Source organism: Dreissena polymorpha, chromosome 1 (genome assembly GCF_020536995.1).
Source record: "Dreissena polymorpha isolate Duluth1 chromosome 1, UMN_Dpol_1.0, whole genome shotgun sequence".
NCBI lineage: Eukaryota > Metazoa > Mollusca > Bivalvia > Myida > Dreissenidae > Dreissena > Dreissena polymorpha.
This window is the reverse complement of record NC_068355.1, coordinates 49,632,984-49,654,550: the sequence shown is the minus strand read 5'-3', so window position 1 is coordinate 49,654,550 and position 21,567 is coordinate 49,632,984. Positions and strand designations below refer to the sequence as shown.

Here is a 21,567-nt window from a genome sequence, read left to right as displayed (position 1 = left end):
CAAGTCAAGCCATACATTATTTCAACTATTTATGTTTAAACCTATTTATTTTAGCTCTATTGCTTAGAAAACCTAAGGCTTATTTGAAACGCTATCTAGTCCGTTTCCTGGGACTAGAAACAGTACTTGGTGTCTATGGGGGAAATCTAAAGAACGCTCCCACAGTGGGGATTGAACCCGTGACCTCCCGACCTTTCAACTATTACAGGTTGAAGTCAAAGCGTTTAATCAAGACCATGCAAAAACACGTCACATTAATGCAAAATACTTTTATTGTAAAACAATATCAATATGATGAAAATGTTCCAAGTGACTGAACAGTTTACCTCAAACATGTTATATTTAAAATCCTGAAAATGAGTTAAATGAATGACTGGTCATTATATCACAAATGTGCTTTTTATATTGAAAATAAAAGTACACATTCTTTTGAAATACTGGCTTGTCAACAATAACAAACATATTACGACAAAACTACATGAAGAACAAATATTCATTCTGCATCAGAAAACACATCAATTCAAATCTTACCCTTCCTATAAAACCATTTTGTTTCTTGTGTTAACTTAATTCCAAAAACTTCATACTGTAATTATGTTCAAGATTTGAACTTTAGATGAGCAACAATCTCCAGGTCCTTATGTTCTTATTCCTGTTTTAACAGGATTAGTTTAAGCTCAATTTTTCAAATAAAAATACAATGGACAATTATGTAATTGTAAAAAATATTACAAGCATTTTAGTTGAAATATTTGCGAAATAAACAACATTTTTACTATTTATAACAACTTTGATACCTTAAAAACAGCAATGCGACTCAATTAAATAAACGACATAGACTGTTGATCTTTAACAAACTTTAAAATAATTAGACCTTGGCACCAGAAGGTTAACCTATCTGTAATGGTGTCCATGAAAGAGTACCACAATCACTAACTTTTTACTTAAAATAAAAAGGTCCATAAAAAAGTTTTTGTCTTTGCATTTCAAAAAGCAGGAAAGGCTATTTTATGTCTGAGGAGTATTGTCTGGGTTAGAAATAATTTCTATGCACTATAGATGTTATAAAGTGTTTAAGTTTGTAGGTATGAAAGCCTTTCTTTTATGATAAAATATTCATTTAAAAATTACACTGAGCAAAATGTCAAAACGTCTACTTGTTTTTTGTTAATTTCCAAATCAAACTTATTTACAAAACATAAAACAGTCAAATAAGGCACGATACCTATATACAGTGTCTATTTCACCACAAAATAACATTTAATTAAATGTACCTTTATAAAATTGATTCAGTATACAATCCAAAACTGAATTTACCCATATAAGAGTTACTTTATTTAAATGACCATAAACACTTTCCATAAAGAAACATGTTAAACAAAATTGACGAGTAAAAAATTTCAAATACAAGGAGTAAAATTAATTATGATGGACATTATTTCTAGGTATCATTGAAAAATAAATAAATAATAACCAAAAAAATATTTTAATAAAAAGTTGTATAAAAGTGTAAATTGAAATTTTCAAAGGTGATGTAATTTTGTAAAATTATATATAAAAAAATCATCACAAATTTAAATGGAAAAGTCACTGTTAAGCCTGAAATTAGTAAAAAGGCATTTGCGGTTCAGTTTTAACACTGGTTTGCCAACAAAGTAATCTGCCCACCTATGAAGTGTCATCTTGATAATTTATATAATAGTATAGATATGCCCTGGAAAAAATTTCAGCACAAATATTCACAAGGACAATAACTGTGAATTATGAAAGCATGTGTAATGGTTGTAATGCACTGCACTTTCCATCATCGAGATCTACCAACGTATAAAGTTCCAAGTTGATACCTTTTACAATTTTCAAGACATTCTCTGGACATCATTTAAGTACAAAAACTGATACAAGTTAATGACTCTACAAATATGGAATCAAGAGATATGACTCTAAAGAATTTCACATCGTGTCATTAAGATATATCTTGTCAAGTTTCGGGTTGATAACCTCTTATATTTTCAAGATATGCTCTCAAGAAAACTTTAATACAGAAACATACAAAGAGCAATAACTAAACAATATGAGAGCAAGAGATATATTTCTTGTACATTGCACTTCCACCAACTAATCTCAACTTTCTTATCAAGTTTGAGGTTGACATCTGTGTTTGTTTTCTATGGACAACATTTAAATATAAAAATAAAAGTAATAAAGTTATAGAATTTCAAAATGAAAAGGGGGAATAAGTTTTGTAATATTAAGTGGTATTTCAATAAAAGAAAATTATTTTATGCAGATCAATTCCTGCAAGTATGAATGTTATCTGTAGAACAGTATATGAGATAACCACATTGCAAGTTTTGGTCTACACATAAACAGTCCATGGTGATTCCAGTACATCTCCTTTACTCAGAAACAAGCAATTATTAAAAAATAACAATTAAACACATACATAAATATAAATCACAAAGATTAAATCATAGATCAGCGCGATTCCACACAATATTGCACACAGCTTCATTCTTTCCAACAAGTGTTACCTTTAATAACCTTCAGTGATACTGTTGTGAAAATACATATCACATAAAGTAATTTTACAACATTTTACAGAAATTAGCATAACTGCCCTTTGAGCAAATCTCATCTCTATAACTACAACTAAACATGTTTAAAAAACAACAGCAAAAAGAGATGTCAAGATTTTATTTTTTTTTCCAAAAGCACTAACATGTAAATTATCTTTATTGCAAAGTGAAGCATATGGACTCACAAACACAAATATGTTGTTAAGGAAATAGTTTATTAAAATATTTTCCTGGACTCTTTTAATATATTTAAAATACTTATTTTTAAATATTTCAAATTAAGTAAGCTTATTTCCCTTCAGTACATGTATACCCAAAGCATTATCTGTTTAATATGTGTGGCAGCATTATGGAAAATTGGCAAAACTTTGAAGATGTCCCTTTAATTTACATACAAAACAGACAGGGCTTCCCCTGGATCTAAAATTTCTTTAGCCAAATTCGCCTTTCTATGGCAAAAATCTGCTACTTTTGGCTATTTTTAAGTTTTAATGAAGAAAAACTTGTAGCAAAATAGAATATTCTTTAGCTAAATAGGTACAATTTGTAGCCATTGGCTAATAAGGCAAATGGCAGAGTAAGCCCTGACAGAAAAGAAACAATAATTATGATCATGAGCTTTCAATCATAATTTTATTTGTTTTATATATTGTTTTATGCTGATACATATACAACCACAATTTAAAAAATTAAATTTCAAGTTTCATTCATGTTGGGATCATCTTAATTATTATGCCCCCCTTCGAAGAAGAGGGGGTATATTGCTTTGCTCATGTCGGTCTGTCTGTCGGTAGGTCGGTCCGTCCGTCCACCAGGTGGTTGTCAGACGATAACTCAAGAACGCTTAGGCCTAGGATCATGAAACTTTATAGGTACATTGATCATGACTTGCAGATGACCCCTATTGATTTTGAGGTCACTAGGTCAAAGGTCAAGGTCACGGTGACCCGAAATAGTAAAATGGTTTCCAGATGATAACTCAAGAACGCATACGCCTAGGATCATGAAACTTCATGGGTAGATTGATCAGGACTTGCAGATGACCCCTATTGATTTTGAGGTCACTAGGTCAAAGGTCAAGGTCACGGTGACCCAAAATAGTAAAATGGTTTCCGGATGATAACTCAAGAACGCATACGCCTAGGATCGTGAAACTTCATGGGTAGATTGATCATGACTGGCAGATGACCCCTATTGATTTTGAGGTTACTAGGTCAAAGTCACGGTGACCCAAAATAGTAAAATGATTTTCGGATGATAATTCAAGAACGCATATGCCTAGGATCATGAAACTTCATAGCTAGATTGATCATGACTCGCAGATGACCCCTATTGATTTTGAGGTCACAAGGTCAAAGGTCAAGGTGACCCGAAATAGTAAAATGATTTTCGGATGATAACTCAAGAACCCGGTTGCCTAGGATCATGACACTTCATAGGTACATTGATCGTGACTCACAGATTACCCCTATTGATTTTCAGGTCACTAGGTCAAAGTCAAGGTCACAGTGACAAAAAACGTATTCACACAATGGCTGCCAGTACAACGGACAGCCCATATGGGGGGCATGCATGTTTTACAAACAGCCCTTGTTGATGATTTGATTTATGGTGTAAGTTCCAATCATTGGACTGCAAAAACATACAATGCCATAACAATAGGTAACTGACACTGCAGAGTCAGGAGTCTCCGGTCCATAACTGCAAAAGTATTATTGCAAATTATGGGGTTGAGAAATATTACTTCCAAAATGGAATTTTTAAATAGGAATTCACAGAATCATAAGTTTTTTGGCTGCTTTACTTTTTGTTTGATAATAAAACATGTTTTTATGTTTGTTTGCATTTTTACTTGAATATTCAACTTAGATACTTCGAATCAAACATAAGAATGTAGTGCTGAACACATTCAAATAAAATCATTAAAGGAAACACACTTGTGTACGTACAAATAATGCATTCAAAGAGAATCATTCACTGTTAAGTCAATATGCCTTTAAAAAAGTGACACCAAATTAACATTAAAAAATAAGAACATCAGATCTCAATTAGAATACCCTTAAATCAAATGAAACAGCATTACAGTTAAAGCTTGGTTTGTTAGCAAATCAGCAAATGTCTTTACAAAATTAGAATACTAATTGGTTAATAAAAAAAAATATTATACAAAAACCACTTCTGCATTTTATGATATGAAATAATTTATAATAAAAAAGTGGCTTCTAGGCTACAATAAATTGAACATCATGTGAGTATGTTTGCAAAGGAAATCATATAAATAAAAAATTTAACATACAGACACCGAAATAATATAAGTATCCCAAGGTTATGGAAATACCTCCTTATCTGCTAGTGCAAACAAAGCTGCAATACATACGTGTTTGTGAACAACATAAAATAAATGTTCCATTTCTGCTTTTAAAATTGTCTTTGGAACCTTTAATGTAAAATGCAATATACAACAGCACTATTAAAACAATAAGCTTTAAAACTAACAACTATGAAAAGCAACCACAAAGAACAAGAGATGTTTTTAAAACAGGCCCCCCCCCCCCCAAAAAAAAAATCCAAACAAAAAAAACAAAAACATTTAAGACATAATTTTCCACAGACTTATTCCCCCCCGAGAACAAATACCCCAGTACTGCCCACCTCCCTCTATTGGCTCAAAATATAAGACTAGACAAAATATAATGATGAAGAATTGAGATGAAATATACTGATTTAATATTTTATCATAATGTCTGTGACTTTAGAAACCAATCTGTTCATGGGGATGAGATTATGTCCAAGAGTTTATTGTCTATGGGTGATTAAGTACGTAAATCATGCCGGAGGACTTACAGTATCAGAAGAAATACAAAATCTTGCCACTAATTGTGTTGATCAGTGAACACCAAGTAAAACTGGCATGAAAAGTGTGTTTTTTTAAGTCCAGATGATTTTTATCACAATTTTAATTCTTTAGTGGTGACTTTATGGGTATTTACACAGCATGAAATGACTATAGTAGCAATTTAGGTATGTTACAAGCCCTTGTGACCATGACCTGTTTGCATCAAATTAGAAAGGTGTCTTCCTTTCCTACTAAGCAACCAACCTACACATTTGACAGATGGTAGGTGTGAGTGTTCTTGTTATGTCATGCAGAAACCAAAGTGTCTTTGGGCCCCTCATCCAATTGACCATCCCACCTATTGACTAACAGGTGCAAAGCAAAATAGCCTGCTGCTTCAAGGGGGGGTGAGGGCCCTATAAATGTCTAAGAATTCTAAAACATATACCATGTTTTAATTTCATATCATGTATAAAATATCAAACAATAAAACAAACAGCATGAAAACATTGTAGCTTCTTCCTAAAATAACAAGTTTTTAAAAACAGGTCTTGCTTAAAAGAACTGTATGAAATAGATTATGTACAATTGTGTTAAACCATGTATCAATTTTAACAATATGTCCCTGATTTATAACAACTATAAACTGGATAACTATTAAAGGAATAAAATTTGGGTCCACCTTCTTATCTAACTTATAACAAAATATCCCTGAGTTCTAGCAGCTACTCCCCAAGTGTAGTTATCTGGTACCCTGCTGCAGTCTGTTCCTGAAGGTTAGTATTGCCTTGGTCATGGCTCCGGGCCTGTCTGTGCTCATGGAGTGACCACACCTGGGTATCATGTCAACCTGCACACAGTGTGGGAGCCGGTCTTTAAGTACTGCTGCACCAGATGCATCTATCACCTGCCAATCGCAAAATGTGCTGGTTTTGTTTGCGGTCAAATGCTTTTGGGTGTGTTATTATTTTACTAAGACAATAGCATGGACCTCATGCCAACTTCAGTCTTATGATACATACAGCAAGCATAGCTCCAGCCCAGCCTTCACACATGTTATGTAATATTTCCATTATCATAGTTACCAAATAATGCATGTTAACTTTGATGCGAACATGGGCATTAATGCATCAGGCTTATTATCAGACATTTGACCCCAGCTTCCCACCATGGTTGTTTCAATACTTCTTGTTCAAAGGATTACAGTAAGAAAGTCTGCAGCCCATCACACATTTATAAGCCAAGAGGATTTCTGCCTATTTATATCCACCATCAACTGGGTCGGCTATCTCCGTTGGTAGCCTACTGCATTACAAAGGATATTGGATTCAACTCTTGGCACGGCCACATAATTTGAATGAAATTGTTTATGCAACCATTCTCCTCTTACCTATTTAAATAGAAAAGTTGTCACTTACTAGCATAAAGAATGTGCATCATGTACTCGTTAATCAGAAAACATGGAAAATGTGAGTAGGTTCCCTGACTTTCTTGATATGACTGGTTGCCTGACTGTCTCGATATGACTGGTTACCTGACTGTCTCAATATGACTGGTTAACTGACTGTCTCGATATGACTGGTTACCTGACTGTCTCGATATGACTGGTTACCTGACTGTCTCATTATGACTGGTTAACTGACTGTCTCGATATGACTGGTTCCCTGACTGTCTCGATATGACTGGTTATCTGACTGTCTTGATATGACTGGTTACCTTACTGTCTCAATATGACTGGTTACCTGACTGTCTCGATATGACTGGTTACCTGACTGTCTCAATATGACTGGTTACCTGACTGTCTCAATATGGCTGGTTACCTGACTATCTCGATATGACTGGTTGCCTGACTGTCTCTATATGACTGGTAACCTGACTGTCTCAATATGACTGGTTACCTGACTGTCTCGATATGACTAGTTACCTGACTGTCTCAATATGACTCGTTACCTGACTGTCTTGATATGACTGGTTATCTGACTGTCTCGATATGACTGGTTACCTGACTGTCTCAATACGACTGAAGCACTGTTGAAACCAAGATACATTTAAACAAACATTATAGACACCCCTACCTTGTCCTGTTCTCCCCAGATAAGCTGTGTGGGTGCCTGTATGCGATCTGCACAGTCACGTAGCAGGTGGTGATTCTCAGGCTGTGTTAGCATGTTGAACACTGCACATATAGAGTGGAAAGAGCTAGAGATATTACTATATACAGCCAAAGCCATATGTTTTTATGATTACTTCGATTATAGATAGATTGAGATGGCTCTTTTATTTTACCCATAATAGCAAGTTTTTCCAAAACACTCCAAAAACAAACAAGAGGGCCATGATGGCCCTGAATCGCTCACCTGACTAACCAAATACAATCCCAACCCATTTTTCATCAAGATAAACATTCTGACCAAATTTCATTAAGATTGGATGAAAACTGTGACCTCTATTGTCTACACAAGGTTTTTCTAATATTTGACCTATTGACCTTAGTTTTTGACCCGAGGTGACCCAAATACAATCCCAACACAGATTTCATCAAGATAAACATTCTGATCAAATTTTATAAAGATTGGATGAAAACTGCAACCTCTATTGTCTACACAAGGTTTTTCTATTTTTTTACCTAGTGACCTAGTTTTTGACCCCAGATGACCAAAATACAATCCCAACCCAGATTTCATCAAGACAAACATTCTGACCAAATTTCATGAAGATTGGATGAAAACTGTGACCTCTATTGTCTACACAAGGTTTTCTATTATTTGACCTAGTGACCTAGTTTTTGACCCAAGATGACCCAAATACAATCCCAACCCAGATTTCATCAAGATAAACATTCTGACCAAATTTCATAAAGATTGGATCACACATTATGGGGTTGTTTACCCTCGGGACTTAGGTTAGAAACCATTGCCCGAGCACACTGCTTAACATAAAACTCTACGTTTAAGAAGCTGAAAACGGCTATAATATGGTCAGCCTGATTTTACTGGGCTGTACCATTTATAATACAACAATACATTGCAGTGTTGATGAGGTGCTTCAATAAAAATCTATTGGTTTAAAAATATCTTTACTTTACTTATTCAAAAAGCATTAAAAACGCAGTACTCAATAAAATTAATAAGCAATGTCTTGCATAAAGCTGTTAGAAAGCGGTGTTTTTATTGGTTGACAGTATTTAAAAGCATGGCTCTGATTGGTTATCTCTGTCACGTCCGCGCATATGCAAGTCGGTCAATCCGTTTTGTGATGAAAATTTCACACAAAGAACGACCTTGACATGGCGTCTGCTCTTGCACGGACGTGAAAGAGATAACGATTCATAATGTTTGCTTCTGCTCTTTTGCACTTTTAAAATGTAAACAAAGCAGAATTTCATTAGGAAATGTATGAAACAAGAAGGAATAATTACATCCATTACTACTTGAATCTGTTTGATTTTAATATGATTGGTATATGTTATAATAAACTACTATGATGAAGTTATATTAATATTATTGTTATTATTATTATTATTATATGTATGTTGAAAGATTGGACGAAAACTGCGACCTCTATTGTCTATACAAGGTTTTTCTATTATTTCACCTAGTGACCTAGTTTTTGACCTAGTGACCTAGTTTTTGATCCCAGAAGACCCAAATACAATCCCAAACCAGATTGTATTAAGATAATCTTTCTGGCCAAATTTCATAAAGATTGGATGAAAACTGTGACCTCTACTGTCTACACAAACAAATTGTTGACGGATTTTCTATTATTTGACCTAGTGACCTAGTTTTTGACCCCAGATGACCCAAATACATTCCCAAGCCAGATTTCATCAAGATAAACATACTGACCAAATTTCATAAAGACTGGATGAAAACTGCAACCTCTATTGTCTACACAAGGTTTTTCTATTATTTGACCTAGTTTTTGACATAGTGACCTAGTTTTTGACCCCAGATGACCCAAATACAATCCCAACCCAGATTTCATCAAGATAAACATTCTGACCAAATTTCATAAACATTGGAAGAAATATGTGACCTCTACTGTCTACCAAAACAAATTGTTGATGATTTTTCAATTATTTGACCTAGTGACCTAGTTTTTGACCCCAGATGACCCAAATACAATCCCAACCCAGATTTCATCAAGATAAACATTCTGACCAAATTTCATAAACATTGGATGAAAACTGCGACCTCTATTGTCTACACAAGGTTTTTCTATTATTTAACCTATTATGTGACCTAGATTTTGGCCTAGTGACCTAGTTTTTGACCCCAGATAAACCAAATACAATCCCAACCCAGATTTCATCAAGATAAACATTCTGACCAAATTTCATAGAGATTGGATGCAAACTGTGACCTCTACTGTCTACACAAGCAAATTGTTGACGGACACACGCACGCACACACATACGGACGCCGGACATCACACGGTCACATAAGCTCACCATGTCACTTCATTACAGGTGAGCTAAAAACTCCACTACACACCATCAAAAGTCTAAAAGGCAATTTTTAAACAGACACAATTTGAGAATAATGAGTCTTGATAAGTTAGCATTATCAATACGGACATAAGCTGAAGTGACAAATGAAGATTGGCACATTGGGGATTCCCAGCATACTTTTCCTAAAAATAGTAGTGAAATTATGTCTAAATATACAAGGTTGAATAACACAAATAAATGTCATAAATTCACTGTGTGTTGTTGAAAGTCACTTTTGAATATTTTTGTTTCTAACCCTAAACACTGTAAAAAATCTGACTTACATCTGGCATAGAATGGGTAATAACGTCTTCTAAAATCCACCACTCCTTGAAGAATCTGAAAACAAGATTTTTTCTAATGTTTGCAGTTGGAAATTAAACAAATAACTTTAGCTACCAAAGACATCTACACAATTTATTGAACATGTTAAAAACAGCAGGTCAACCATAAAATAATATTTTAGTTCTCAATACTTAAAAACTACTTTACACAAAAAGTGACAAAAACCTTCTTAGAATTTCTTCGCTTCATATTCTTTCCTTCAGTTTCTAGTTTATTTGTGTATACCGTTAATTTGCTTCACATTCAATTTTTGTGAACAAATAGATATTGCTTTGTTTGTGAATTGCTTTATATCCCTATTCGATTCAAAAATGTTGCTTCACCCTTCAGCGCACTTAAAGCTAATATTTCCAATAGGACCTATTGCAAATTCATTCCAAGCAAAATTAAATAACAACAAGTGAATAGTCATAAATGTGACTAAAGATTCAGCTTCATCACTTTATCACCCAAATAGCAGCCATTCTGATTGCTAATTTCAAGGGCAACTAACTCAGAAATAATGGTGATGAAGTATTTCAAGGTTACATTCAAGTGCTTGAGATGTATGGAAGTAGATTATTCTACAAAGTTAGAATAGTTCATGCTTCTGACATGAACAAGTTCAAGGACACATAACAAAGGAGCACGTGGATCAATGAGCCTGAAAGTGTCCGGCAGATCTCCAATTCATAGTGATGACAATAAAAATTTCAAATAAATAGTTTGAGAAATGAATAAGTTCTTCACTCTACAACAAACTAAGAACATTTTAAACATAGAAATGTCTAATTTTTTATTCAATAGCTAGAGGAAAGAAGAAGAAATGAGCTCCATAAACTTAAAACATTTAATGCAGACTGACCAACAAACATACCAAACTGACAACCGAATGACTCCAATATAAACTTTGTCTGCAGGGTTATAGAAAATATTAATCATGTACTGCATGTATTCACCTGATTTTATGCCGAAATGTTCACACACAAAATTTGATTTAACATTTTCACTTCAGAACCACTTAAATTAAGATTTCCCTATGTGAGCACTGGCCTTAAGCCCTTATTTACCTGTCTGGGAACCCAGGCGCTATGGTGCTGCACAAAGTCCAGCATAGTGCGCACCTGGCAGCTGGACTGTGGGAACAGCAGGCTGCAGTGGAGGTGGAGCTCAGAGACCCCTGCCTCGAGTGCCCGGTGAATCTCCTCCCAGAACGGGCTCTCGTTTGGGGTGCGCACTGCAAAACGATTTTGTGGTAACTTTAACAAGAAATCACTGTGTGTCACGGCTGTGTGTTGTTTTGGTTTGTTTGTTTTCTTGTTGTTTTTTTTTTTGGAGGGGCCACATTTGAAATTAAGAAAAGCTTTCCCAAGTCAGCATGTCTGAATTTTACCACAAGGGTGTCATTCTGCTTAATTGCAGGTCCGTTATGGAGCCTTTGTAAGTGACCACACATGATGACCCCAAAGACATGTGCGATGCTCCAGTTGAACACTTAAACTAGTTAGTGAGATATAGATTTGTTGTTCACAAAAAACTATATTTTTCTAATTACAAAACAACCGACAAACTGTCAAGTTTAAAGCAATAAACCCCAATGTCTTTGCAGATGGATATAACCACAGTACCCTGGTGTACCTACTTGCAGGACAGATCAGTGTGAGGGAGTGCACATCCCCAGGGTACTCAGCAGCGTACAGCCCAGCCAGGGCCCCGCCCATAGACATGCCCACCAGATGAATGGGCTCACTTGTCACACCCAGCTGGCATAAGATCTGCAAATTCAGACACATTGGGGGTATTTATATGGGATATGCTCTGAGAAAAGGGGGTTTAATTCATATGTGTATAATGTCTCACCAGATGAGCCTGTGCAGAGCATGCACAGGCTAATCAAAGACCACACTTTCCGCATGAATTACATTTTTATCCCCACGCTTTTTGAAAAAAAGGTGGGGATATTGTGGTTATCTCCGCCGTCCGTCCGTCCGTCCGTCTGTCCGTCCGTCCGTCCGTCCTGGCCACTATCTCCTCCTACACTAAAAGCACTAGAACCTTGAAACTTACACACATGGTAGCTATGAGCATATGTGCGACCCTGCACTATTTGGAATTTTGATCTGACCCCTGGGTCAAAAGTTATAGCGGTTGGGGTGGGGCCGCGTCAGAAATTATCACTCATTTTTTTAGGTTATTTTACATTTACTTCTTTATTTCTACACCGATTCACTTCAAATTGATACTGGACCTCTCTTATGACAATACGGTCAATCTCAACCATGCATGGCCCCATTCCCAACCCTGGGGCGCCCCGCCCACATAGGCCACACCCACCAAAAATTTCCATTTACTATAATTTTTTCATTTCTACACGGATTCACTTCAAATTGATACTGAACTTTTGTTATGACATTAGGGTCAATCTCAACTATGCATGGCCCCAATCCCAACCCTGGGGCGCCCGCCCACATAGGCCACACCCACCAAAAAATTCCATTTACTTTAACTTTTTTATTTCTACACGGATTCACTTCAAATTGATACTGAACTTCCCTTATGACATTAGGGTCAATCTCAACTATGCATGGCCCCATTACCAACCCTGGGGCGCCCCGCCCACATAGACCACACCCACCCAAAATTGCCTTTTACTATAATTTCTTCATTTCTACACCGATTCACTTCAAATTGATACTGAACCTCTCTTATGACAATACGGTCAATCTCAACTATGCATGGCCCCATTACCAACCCTGGGGCCCCGCCCACATAGACCACACCCGCCCAAAATTGCCTTTTACTATAATTTCTTCATTTCTACACCGATTCACTTCAAATTGATACTGAACTTCTCTTATGACAATACGGTCAATCTCAACTATGCATGGCACAATTGCCAACCCTGGGGTGCCCTGCCCACATATGTCACACCCACCCAAAATTGCCTTTTACTATAACTTCTTCATTTCTACACCAATTCACTTCTAATTGATGATGAACTTCTCTTATGACAATACGGTCAATCTCAGCTATGCATGGCCCCATTACCAACCCTGGGGCACACCTAGGTCAAACATTCGGCGTGGGGATACGCGTCGGCCTCTGCCGCGCCATTTCTAGTTAGTTTTAAGAAAGACTCTTCTCGATGAAAATCCAGTATAGGCGGAGAATGTCGTCCCTGATTCACTTGTAGGGACTGCTATGTTCAGATTTGATGATATGTACATGAGCATTTGGTGGGTTCGTCTACAATTTGCATATGGGATATTGCTTCTGTTTGAACTTTGTAAATGAAGGATTTTAGCATTACAATTTCAGATTCAAAATCAAAATGACATTCATCAATGTCAAATTATTTGAATTCTTAGTGAATGTTGAAAATGAACCCAATGTCTAAACTTACTTATATTTACTATAACACGCTAATGAAAATTGAACTGATAGAAATAAAATGAATGTACAATCTCAAATGGACAGATTTCCAATTGAAAGAATGTACTTCATGGGTAGAATGTACTGGTACTACCTCAAATGGAGAAAAAGTATATCTTAAATGGATAAAATGTACTACCACAAATGAATATGATGTACTACCTAAAATTGATAGAATTTCCTACCACAAATGGATATGATGTACTACCTAAATGGCTAGAATTTCCTACCACAGATGGATATGATGTTCTACCTAAAATGGATAGAATTTACTACTACAAATGAATATGATGTACTACCTAAATGGATAGAATTTACTACTACAAATGAATAGAAGCTACCTCAAATGGATAGAATGTGACACTCAAATGGATAGAATGTACTACCTTACATTGGTAGAATCAGTGCTCCAGCTAGGCCTAAATTGAAGGGCGCCACGCCCTGCCCTTCCGAACCTCCACCCTGCCCTCCCTAGGGCCACCCCCTGCCCTTAAAAAAAATTTTTTTTACATATGATAATAATGAATCTCTTATTACATTGTATTTAATCTATTCCTCACTGCAGACATTATATTTGAATGGTTTAATAATGGTTTAATAATAATAGGAATAATATTCTCTAACAATTATTAATAACATATACATTAACATGCAACAGGAAGCATTCCAGAAACGCGCGCAAGAAAGTGCCCTTATGACAACATACTGCGTGTCGAAAGTGCCCTTTTGACCAAAAAAAAAACCTTCCTTTTTCAAATCCTAGCTGGAGCATTGAGAATGCACTACCTCACTTGGATAGTATGTACCCTGCCCTAAATAAATAGAATGTACTACCTCAAATAATAGAAACTAACTAAAATGGATAGAATGTACTACTTCAAATGAATAGAATGTACTACCTAAATTGGATATAGTGTACTACCGCAAATTATTAGAATGTACCATCTTAAATAAATAAGAATGTGCTGCCTCAAGTACTGTAACTCAATACCTGGTTCATTTTCTTGACTGTGTTCCTGTGTGAGATATCCTCATCCTCCGAGGGTGTGTCGCTGTCCCCATGACCTGGCAGGTCGACTGCGATCACATGACAGTCGTGGGACAGGTTCTAAAATGTGTTCAATATCCAGTTTAGTTAATATAATAAAATTATTATAAATATATAAACAGTTAGTTAAAAAATGCAGTTGCAAGTGTACTACAAATAAATTGAACTCCAAAGGTCATAAATGTACAAAAAGCATTTTATTATTTGTAATTTTGTCTTAATATAATTTTTAAGTAAAACAGCAAATTTTGCAAGCAATAAAACTACTTTGAAATCCTTTTTTTTCTCATATCTTGTAATTGTATTTGATGATGAAATACAATGCAGTCTCAATGAAAAATTAACTAGCAAAGTCTCAGTTTTCAGATAGTTGTTTTTTTCAGGAATGGCAGTGTTTGCAGACCGTATTTGTGTACACTGGTGCATATTGACTATAAAAACTTGCAAGCAGAGAGAGCATCATATCTTGACATACAGGGATGCCAATAAAAGCTTTTTATCGCACACTAGGTTATAAAAAAAAAACATTATGAGCAAGGGCATACAACTTCACTGTGTATATCTTACCCTGACTAGTGGTGCCCACATGAACTTGCAAGCACTGAAGCCGTGTAAGAGCACCATGGTAGGCTGACCCTCCCTCTTGCGACCTTTCTCTCCATAGCAGATTGTCAGCCCATCTACTTTCACATACTTCAATTTGAGGCCACTCCAATACACTGAAAATCTGCGTGAAAAATACACAGTTATTGAGTGTTGAATTTCTGACAAAACAAAACAAACTTTGTTACACATACATGTATATGGTCTGTGACCATACAATTGTGACAAACCATAAATATGTGTCTTGTTCTGAGAAAACTGGGCTTATCCCATGTGCCTAGTGTCATCCCAGATAAGCCTGTGCAGTCCGCAGAGGCTAATTAGGGACGACACTTTCCGCATTAACTTGATTTTCGGTAAGGAGGGACTTCCTTGAAACCAAAAATACCAAAAAGCGGAAAGTGTCGTCCCTAAATAGCCTTGCGGACTGCACAGGCTTATCTGGGACGACACTTTTCGCACATGAATTAAGCCCAGTTTTCTCAGAACAAGACACATATATTCAGTTTAATCTAGATAGAAGCATGAGACTGCTTTGGTTGCAGCTTATGGGGATATGTTTTCATGCCATTAGGAAAACAATAAAGATTCTTGAGCTTCACAATAAAATAATACTATACAGTTAAAGTGTGAATATTATAAAAATAATATGATGATGAGTAAAATGCATTTAAATCACTTTAGTATAATTCTTTTTTCTTATAAGATTGCATTATTTTTAGTTTCAATAATTTTATTTAATAATGTAGCTTGATTGCCGTGAAAACCTTAGGACAATAATGACATATTGATATTCAGCTAGTTTCCTGGGTAGAATAAGTAGTTAGTGTCATAAGGGAGATCTTGAGAACTCTGTCAGAGAAGGATTCAATCTCGGAAATCCTGATGGTCATACCGACACCATACAACACAACTATTTATTAACTTAATAAATACTAGAACTCACTCACCTGAAGTACAGATGTATGAAGATCACAGGGTGAACCAAGAAGATATACAGCAGGGCACTCAACAGCGCCAGGATCAGGTACGTTAGAGCAGTCATGCCAATCATTTCAGTACAGGAAGGCTGAAAAAAAAGCTAATTAGATAATGTATGCGTATTATCTTAAATTTGAGAGATTGGTTCCACTAAAGCTTCAGTAAAACTATTTCTACTAAGTATGAAAAGAGTGAGTACATTTACATGTACAACACTGTCAGATGACGGAAGTATGGCTAAAATATGGTAAAAACCTCAAAAAAACATGAAACAACTAGTCATCATCATCATCATCATCATCATCATCATCATCATCATCATCATCAAATTCTTTGTCTTTAATCGTTACATTCATTCTAAGAAAGAAGCCACTTAAACCTGTGTTAAAAGATTAGCCATAAGAAAAAATGCCCCACCACCTGGCTGCCAATTTTTTGCACAAACCAAAATCATTTTCAAAACTTGGCCAAGGTAATTTTTCATTGTTCTGACCAAATTTCATGAAGATTGCACTAAAAATGTGGCTTCTCGAGTATTTACAAGGTTTCACTATAATACTACCCCAAATCAAGGTGACCATCTCTTTCAACAGAAAGGTAACATTTAACTTTGAAATCTAGTATTGTATCCGAGATAGAGCCCCCAAAATATTCATGATACAAAAACAACAAAGGGCAATAACTCTTACTTAAGTAAAAGTAGAGTTACGGTTCTCAAGCATAGTATTTCCCTCCATTGATATCAATACACCAATTAAGTGTCATTTTGATATATTATATAGTTTCTGATATTCCTGAAAAGGTTGGGACAGACAGACAATGCTTATTCTATATACCTCCACCTTTGACGAGGAATAACAAATATTTTGACAACGTTTCTGAACAAATTGACCAAATAGTAATTGCAAAAGTGCTTTTTCTTTAATTTGATCAAAATAACTTATTTTTTGCCTCACATAAACAACTTTTAAACTCAGCTGAAATATCATTAGGACAAATCTTCTGACAAAGTTTCATGAAAGTTGAAAACAAGAGGGCCTGAAAGGCCCAAAGTCGCTCACCTAAGATACAAATTAAGTGACCTGTTCTTTAAGCCCAAGATCTCATTAGAACAAATGTTGTGACCAAATTTCATGAAGAGTGAACTATAATGTAACTCTTAGAGTGCTAACAAGGTGTTACCATATAACTTAAGGATAACATCCCTGCCATCTGGCAGCCATGTTTTTCAACAGACTAGAACCATTTTTTTAACTTATCCAAGATCATTAAAACGAATGTTCTGACAGAGTTTCATAAGATTGGACAATAAATGTGACTTTAAGAGTGTAAACAAGTTTTTACTTTAGCCATATCAGGAAAAATGCCTTGCCCACTTCAACCAGTTGGAACCATTTTTCGAACTGATATCATGGGGACAAGTCTTCTGACCAAGTATTATGATTATCGCACAATAAATGTGACCTCTAGAATGTTAAAAAGGTTTTAAATTAGCCATATTATGAAAAATGACTGCCCCCTGGCGGCCATGTTTTTCATCATGAAGATCGGACAATAAATGTGGCCTCAGGCTCTAGAGTGTTAACAAGGCAAATGTTAAGGCAACATGACGGACAACGCACAACAGACAAAAGCCGATCACAAATGTGCTAATGGTGAGCTAAAAATGTGGGAGCTAAAAATGTTGCTTCTCAAGTGTTACCAAGGCAAATGCTGATTACAGATGAAAAAAACAGACTGCATGCAATCAAAAAGCTCATTATTGAGTTCAGGTGAGCTCACAATTGTCACAGCTTAAAAAAAAATCATTATATTTAAACAAACTAAATTTTACACCTGACTAAAAAAAATGCTAAAAATATTGATCATATGGCATAAGACCCATTTAAGCATGCGGTGGGTCTTTACAAATCTCATTGTGTATTTTAAATGGCATATTTAAGCACAATGCTTTTCGATATAATTCAAAAAAGCAAATATAGCAAACTGGCAAATTAGGGTAGCCATTTCAGGCATTCAGTAATGATTTCCAGACTTGCTGACCGAGTATGGCAAATGTTTGTGGTCAGATAATGAAACGATTTCCATCTTATCGTTATCCTATACTATTTCAGTAGTGTTCATTTTCTCATCTTGATAGCAAAACTGTGTTTCTCAACTTTCTGGATAGTCAATTATGTCATCCCTTGACGATTTAGTGACTGATTCCAGACTCTTAAATTCTGCACGATGGATTTTAATGCGTAATTGTAACTGGGCCACAATTTGTGTCTATGTGTCGTTTGAACATGCAGAGAGAGAAGTCCAGAATTCCTTACACTGAACAGTGTTACATGTAAATCCTTTAGGCTGTGCACAGACACAGTGCTGTAGCCAGAGTTCAGAGGATTTCTCTCGAATCAGCCTATGAAATATTCGAATGCATTCATTTGTGCCTCCTGGCGTTAAGTATAGGTCATTTAAGGTCTCATGGTACATTTTGAATTTGTATATGGCGTCAAAGTTTTGAAAAGAGAATTACCATCATGAAATTATATTCTTAGTGTGATAGGTATTCAATATTCCAACAATATTGATTTAATCAAATTAAGAGTCATTGACTCTTGAGATTGGAGGTCTATGGAAAGCCCTGTAATATGTAGTGAATGCAATTTTATATTAAAATTTTATTTTATATTTACTGGTTCTCATTATACCATTTTCATCATGTTTTCTATGCTTTCAGAATGTCTAAAAAAACATGCTGTTGTTATTTTGTCTAAGTTATCTCTATAACATAAATAGGATGATAAACAGTGCAAACACATCTCAACCTGTGCGCTAAGACACAATCTTTATAAATTTGAATGGGTTGTGTTTCTATCAAACTTGCAATAAAAAAGCTTTAATCTAATTTTGATAAATGAGTTGCTTCTAATATTATGCGAAAGAGAACAACTTCAGCCCCCTCACACTACTTTGGGGGAAGGGGTCCGCAGCCCTTCGGAGGGGGAATTTTCGTTGCGTTTCCCTTTTTGGGAGATTTTTTTACTTACTCTCTAATTATTACATTTTTACATGTTTGCACTATATTCATTGCATTTTTCATAATTTAGTATGGTTGAAAAGATAAAATTGAAACAGAATTGAGATATAATAATCATGAGACACATCTTTCTATTAAAAAAAAAAAAAAAATATTTTTTTTTGGGGGGGGGGGGGAATTTTTCCCCCTAAAAGGGGAAAAAAGAATACTTTTCAGGTGGGGGACTGCCGCCAAATTTCAGCGGCAGATTTAATAGATTGAGGGCCCTGAACTTCAGTGCCGTCAGCGCTTTGATTTTAGTTCAAATTACAACTTCTGTCACATTCATATGATTGTTGCATTCTGATAGGATAATTTGTTCACATGACCCGTTTTTCATTTTCCGATGAACCCACTTCGTATGCAAATTTAAACACAATTATACATGGCGCTACTTTCTGGTCATAAACAAGTTGCCAAAATGACGTTATGTTTTGCACGAAACTTAATGGCGTTGTTTTTATTGGTCATTAGCGAAATGACGGGGTTTTTTTTGCGCGAACTTCAACGATATACCTGTTTGACAGAGATGAAACCGAAACTGAAAATAGATTCATACGCTATATTAAAAGGACTTTTATGACCCTTACCACAATAGAATGTCAGCTTTAAGATCATTTTGTGTTGTAATTATAAGATTTGAATAGCTTTTATCTGCATTTCATCGTTGTATGAACTGTCGGGAAAAATACACCTAATTAATGCATAAACGCCGTTTGCATTTATTCATATTAGGTGTAATTTTCCTGACAGTTCATACACCGATGAAATGCAGAAAAATACTTGTCCAGTAAAAGCCAAATTAGGCAAATTTTTACAGGACAGTAGGTCCTGTAAAATGGGAAAAAATACAGGACCGCCTCTTTTTTACAGGACCTACCGGCCACATAATATAATAGTAAAATAACTTGGTTTCATTGCTAGGATCAAGGTGTTTATGATATAAAATGATAAATGATTAGAAATCTCTTAATTTCATGGTCACACATTTGTATCTGATGTTAAATAATAACACACGCCATACATGGTACGAGTCTTGTTAAGTTTAATCATATTAAAAAAATGTTCAATGCATGTTAACAGTAAATATAAACGGGAATCGCTCCTTCGTAATATCGTAAGAACATTTTGCAAAACAAAAGTAGCTGATACTTGTTTACCTAAGCTACGCTTAGTGCACATGTCAGATATGAGTCTCGTCAATACGGCCTTAAATGACGACTGCCTCAATAAATGAGGACCAGCCTTTTTCACGCATGGACATAGACAGCCAAGATAATAACTTTCAAATTACAATGATAATTATTATACATTACTATTGCTATCACAACCACACAAATTGATATCTGTATCATTTAAATGTTAATAATCAGATTTATTATTATCTTGTTTAGCGACTAGGCCCTCATGGATTTGTGCATTCGTAAGATGCACAAAAATGAACCAATCAGGTGCCCTCGTAAAATTCCGTCAGAAAGAGGTTGTTGTGGAAAAGCATGTGTATAAAGATGCTTTAACTATTTTTGCATCTCAGAAAACTTTCAGAGCCGTTAAAAAAACCTACAAACAAACAAATGTGTTCTCTTTTTTTACCGGACAATCAGTCCTGTAAATTTGACCGACAGGCCGGACCTTATAATATTTTACAGGACATGTCCATCGGTCCGGCCTTGTTTGGATGAGAATGCTTGTCAATTCTTAAATAAATGAAAAGGGTTATTTTGATTTCCATCATCAATTAACGATGACACACATACTATACACAATTTCTTTGTCAGGAGTGTTATTTAACTTGTTTCAATATAAAACTCTTATTTAATGTTTCATTCCGCACAATTTGCTTTAACTCATTTTTGACACAATGTTAGTTTTGTTACACTTCTTAACCTCTTTACTTGACAGCTCCAAACGGAAATTTGGTTAATCTCTTTCAAATAAGAAATGATTAACAAAAATAAACTTACACAGTATGTTTTTCTGACTATTCTAGAGCTTTCAAAATAAGAGTTCGTGCGATCAAACGAATAGAAAACATCTAAATGTTGATCAACAAGCTGTTCTGTAAATGTCAACAAACATCAGGCCATTCATATACATTATGGTTTTCACTGTTGATAAACGAATGTGTATAATTAGCGTCAGTTATTGAACACCAGTCAAAAAGCACGGTGTAATGTCATTTACACCTCTTGTGAATAGATCGAGGTTATT

General features: G+C 35.3%; 1 protein-coding gene across 1 annotated transcript; it reads right to left on the bottom strand.

Moving 5' to 3' along the window:
* Positions 1–254: 254 nt before the first annotated feature.
* On the bottom strand, positions 255–21,515 carry LOC127879992 (monoacylglycerol lipase abhd6-A-like). Its single transcript, XM_052427167.1, has 9 exons — positions 21,321–21,515; positions 16,262–16,380; positions 15,276–15,435; positions 14,652–14,768; positions 11,871–12,003; positions 11,299–11,465; positions 10,189–10,243; positions 7,488–7,588; positions 255–6,319 (listed from the first exon to the last, which is right to left on the bottom strand). Exons 2-9 carry the CDS (start codon positions 16,363–16,365, stop codon positions 6,155–6,157), a joined length of 1,002 nt encoding a protein of 333 aa, XP_052283127.1. The 5' UTR covers positions 16,366–16,380; positions 21,321–21,515; the 3' UTR covers positions 255–6,154.
* Positions 21,516–21,567: the final 52 nt, after the last annotated feature.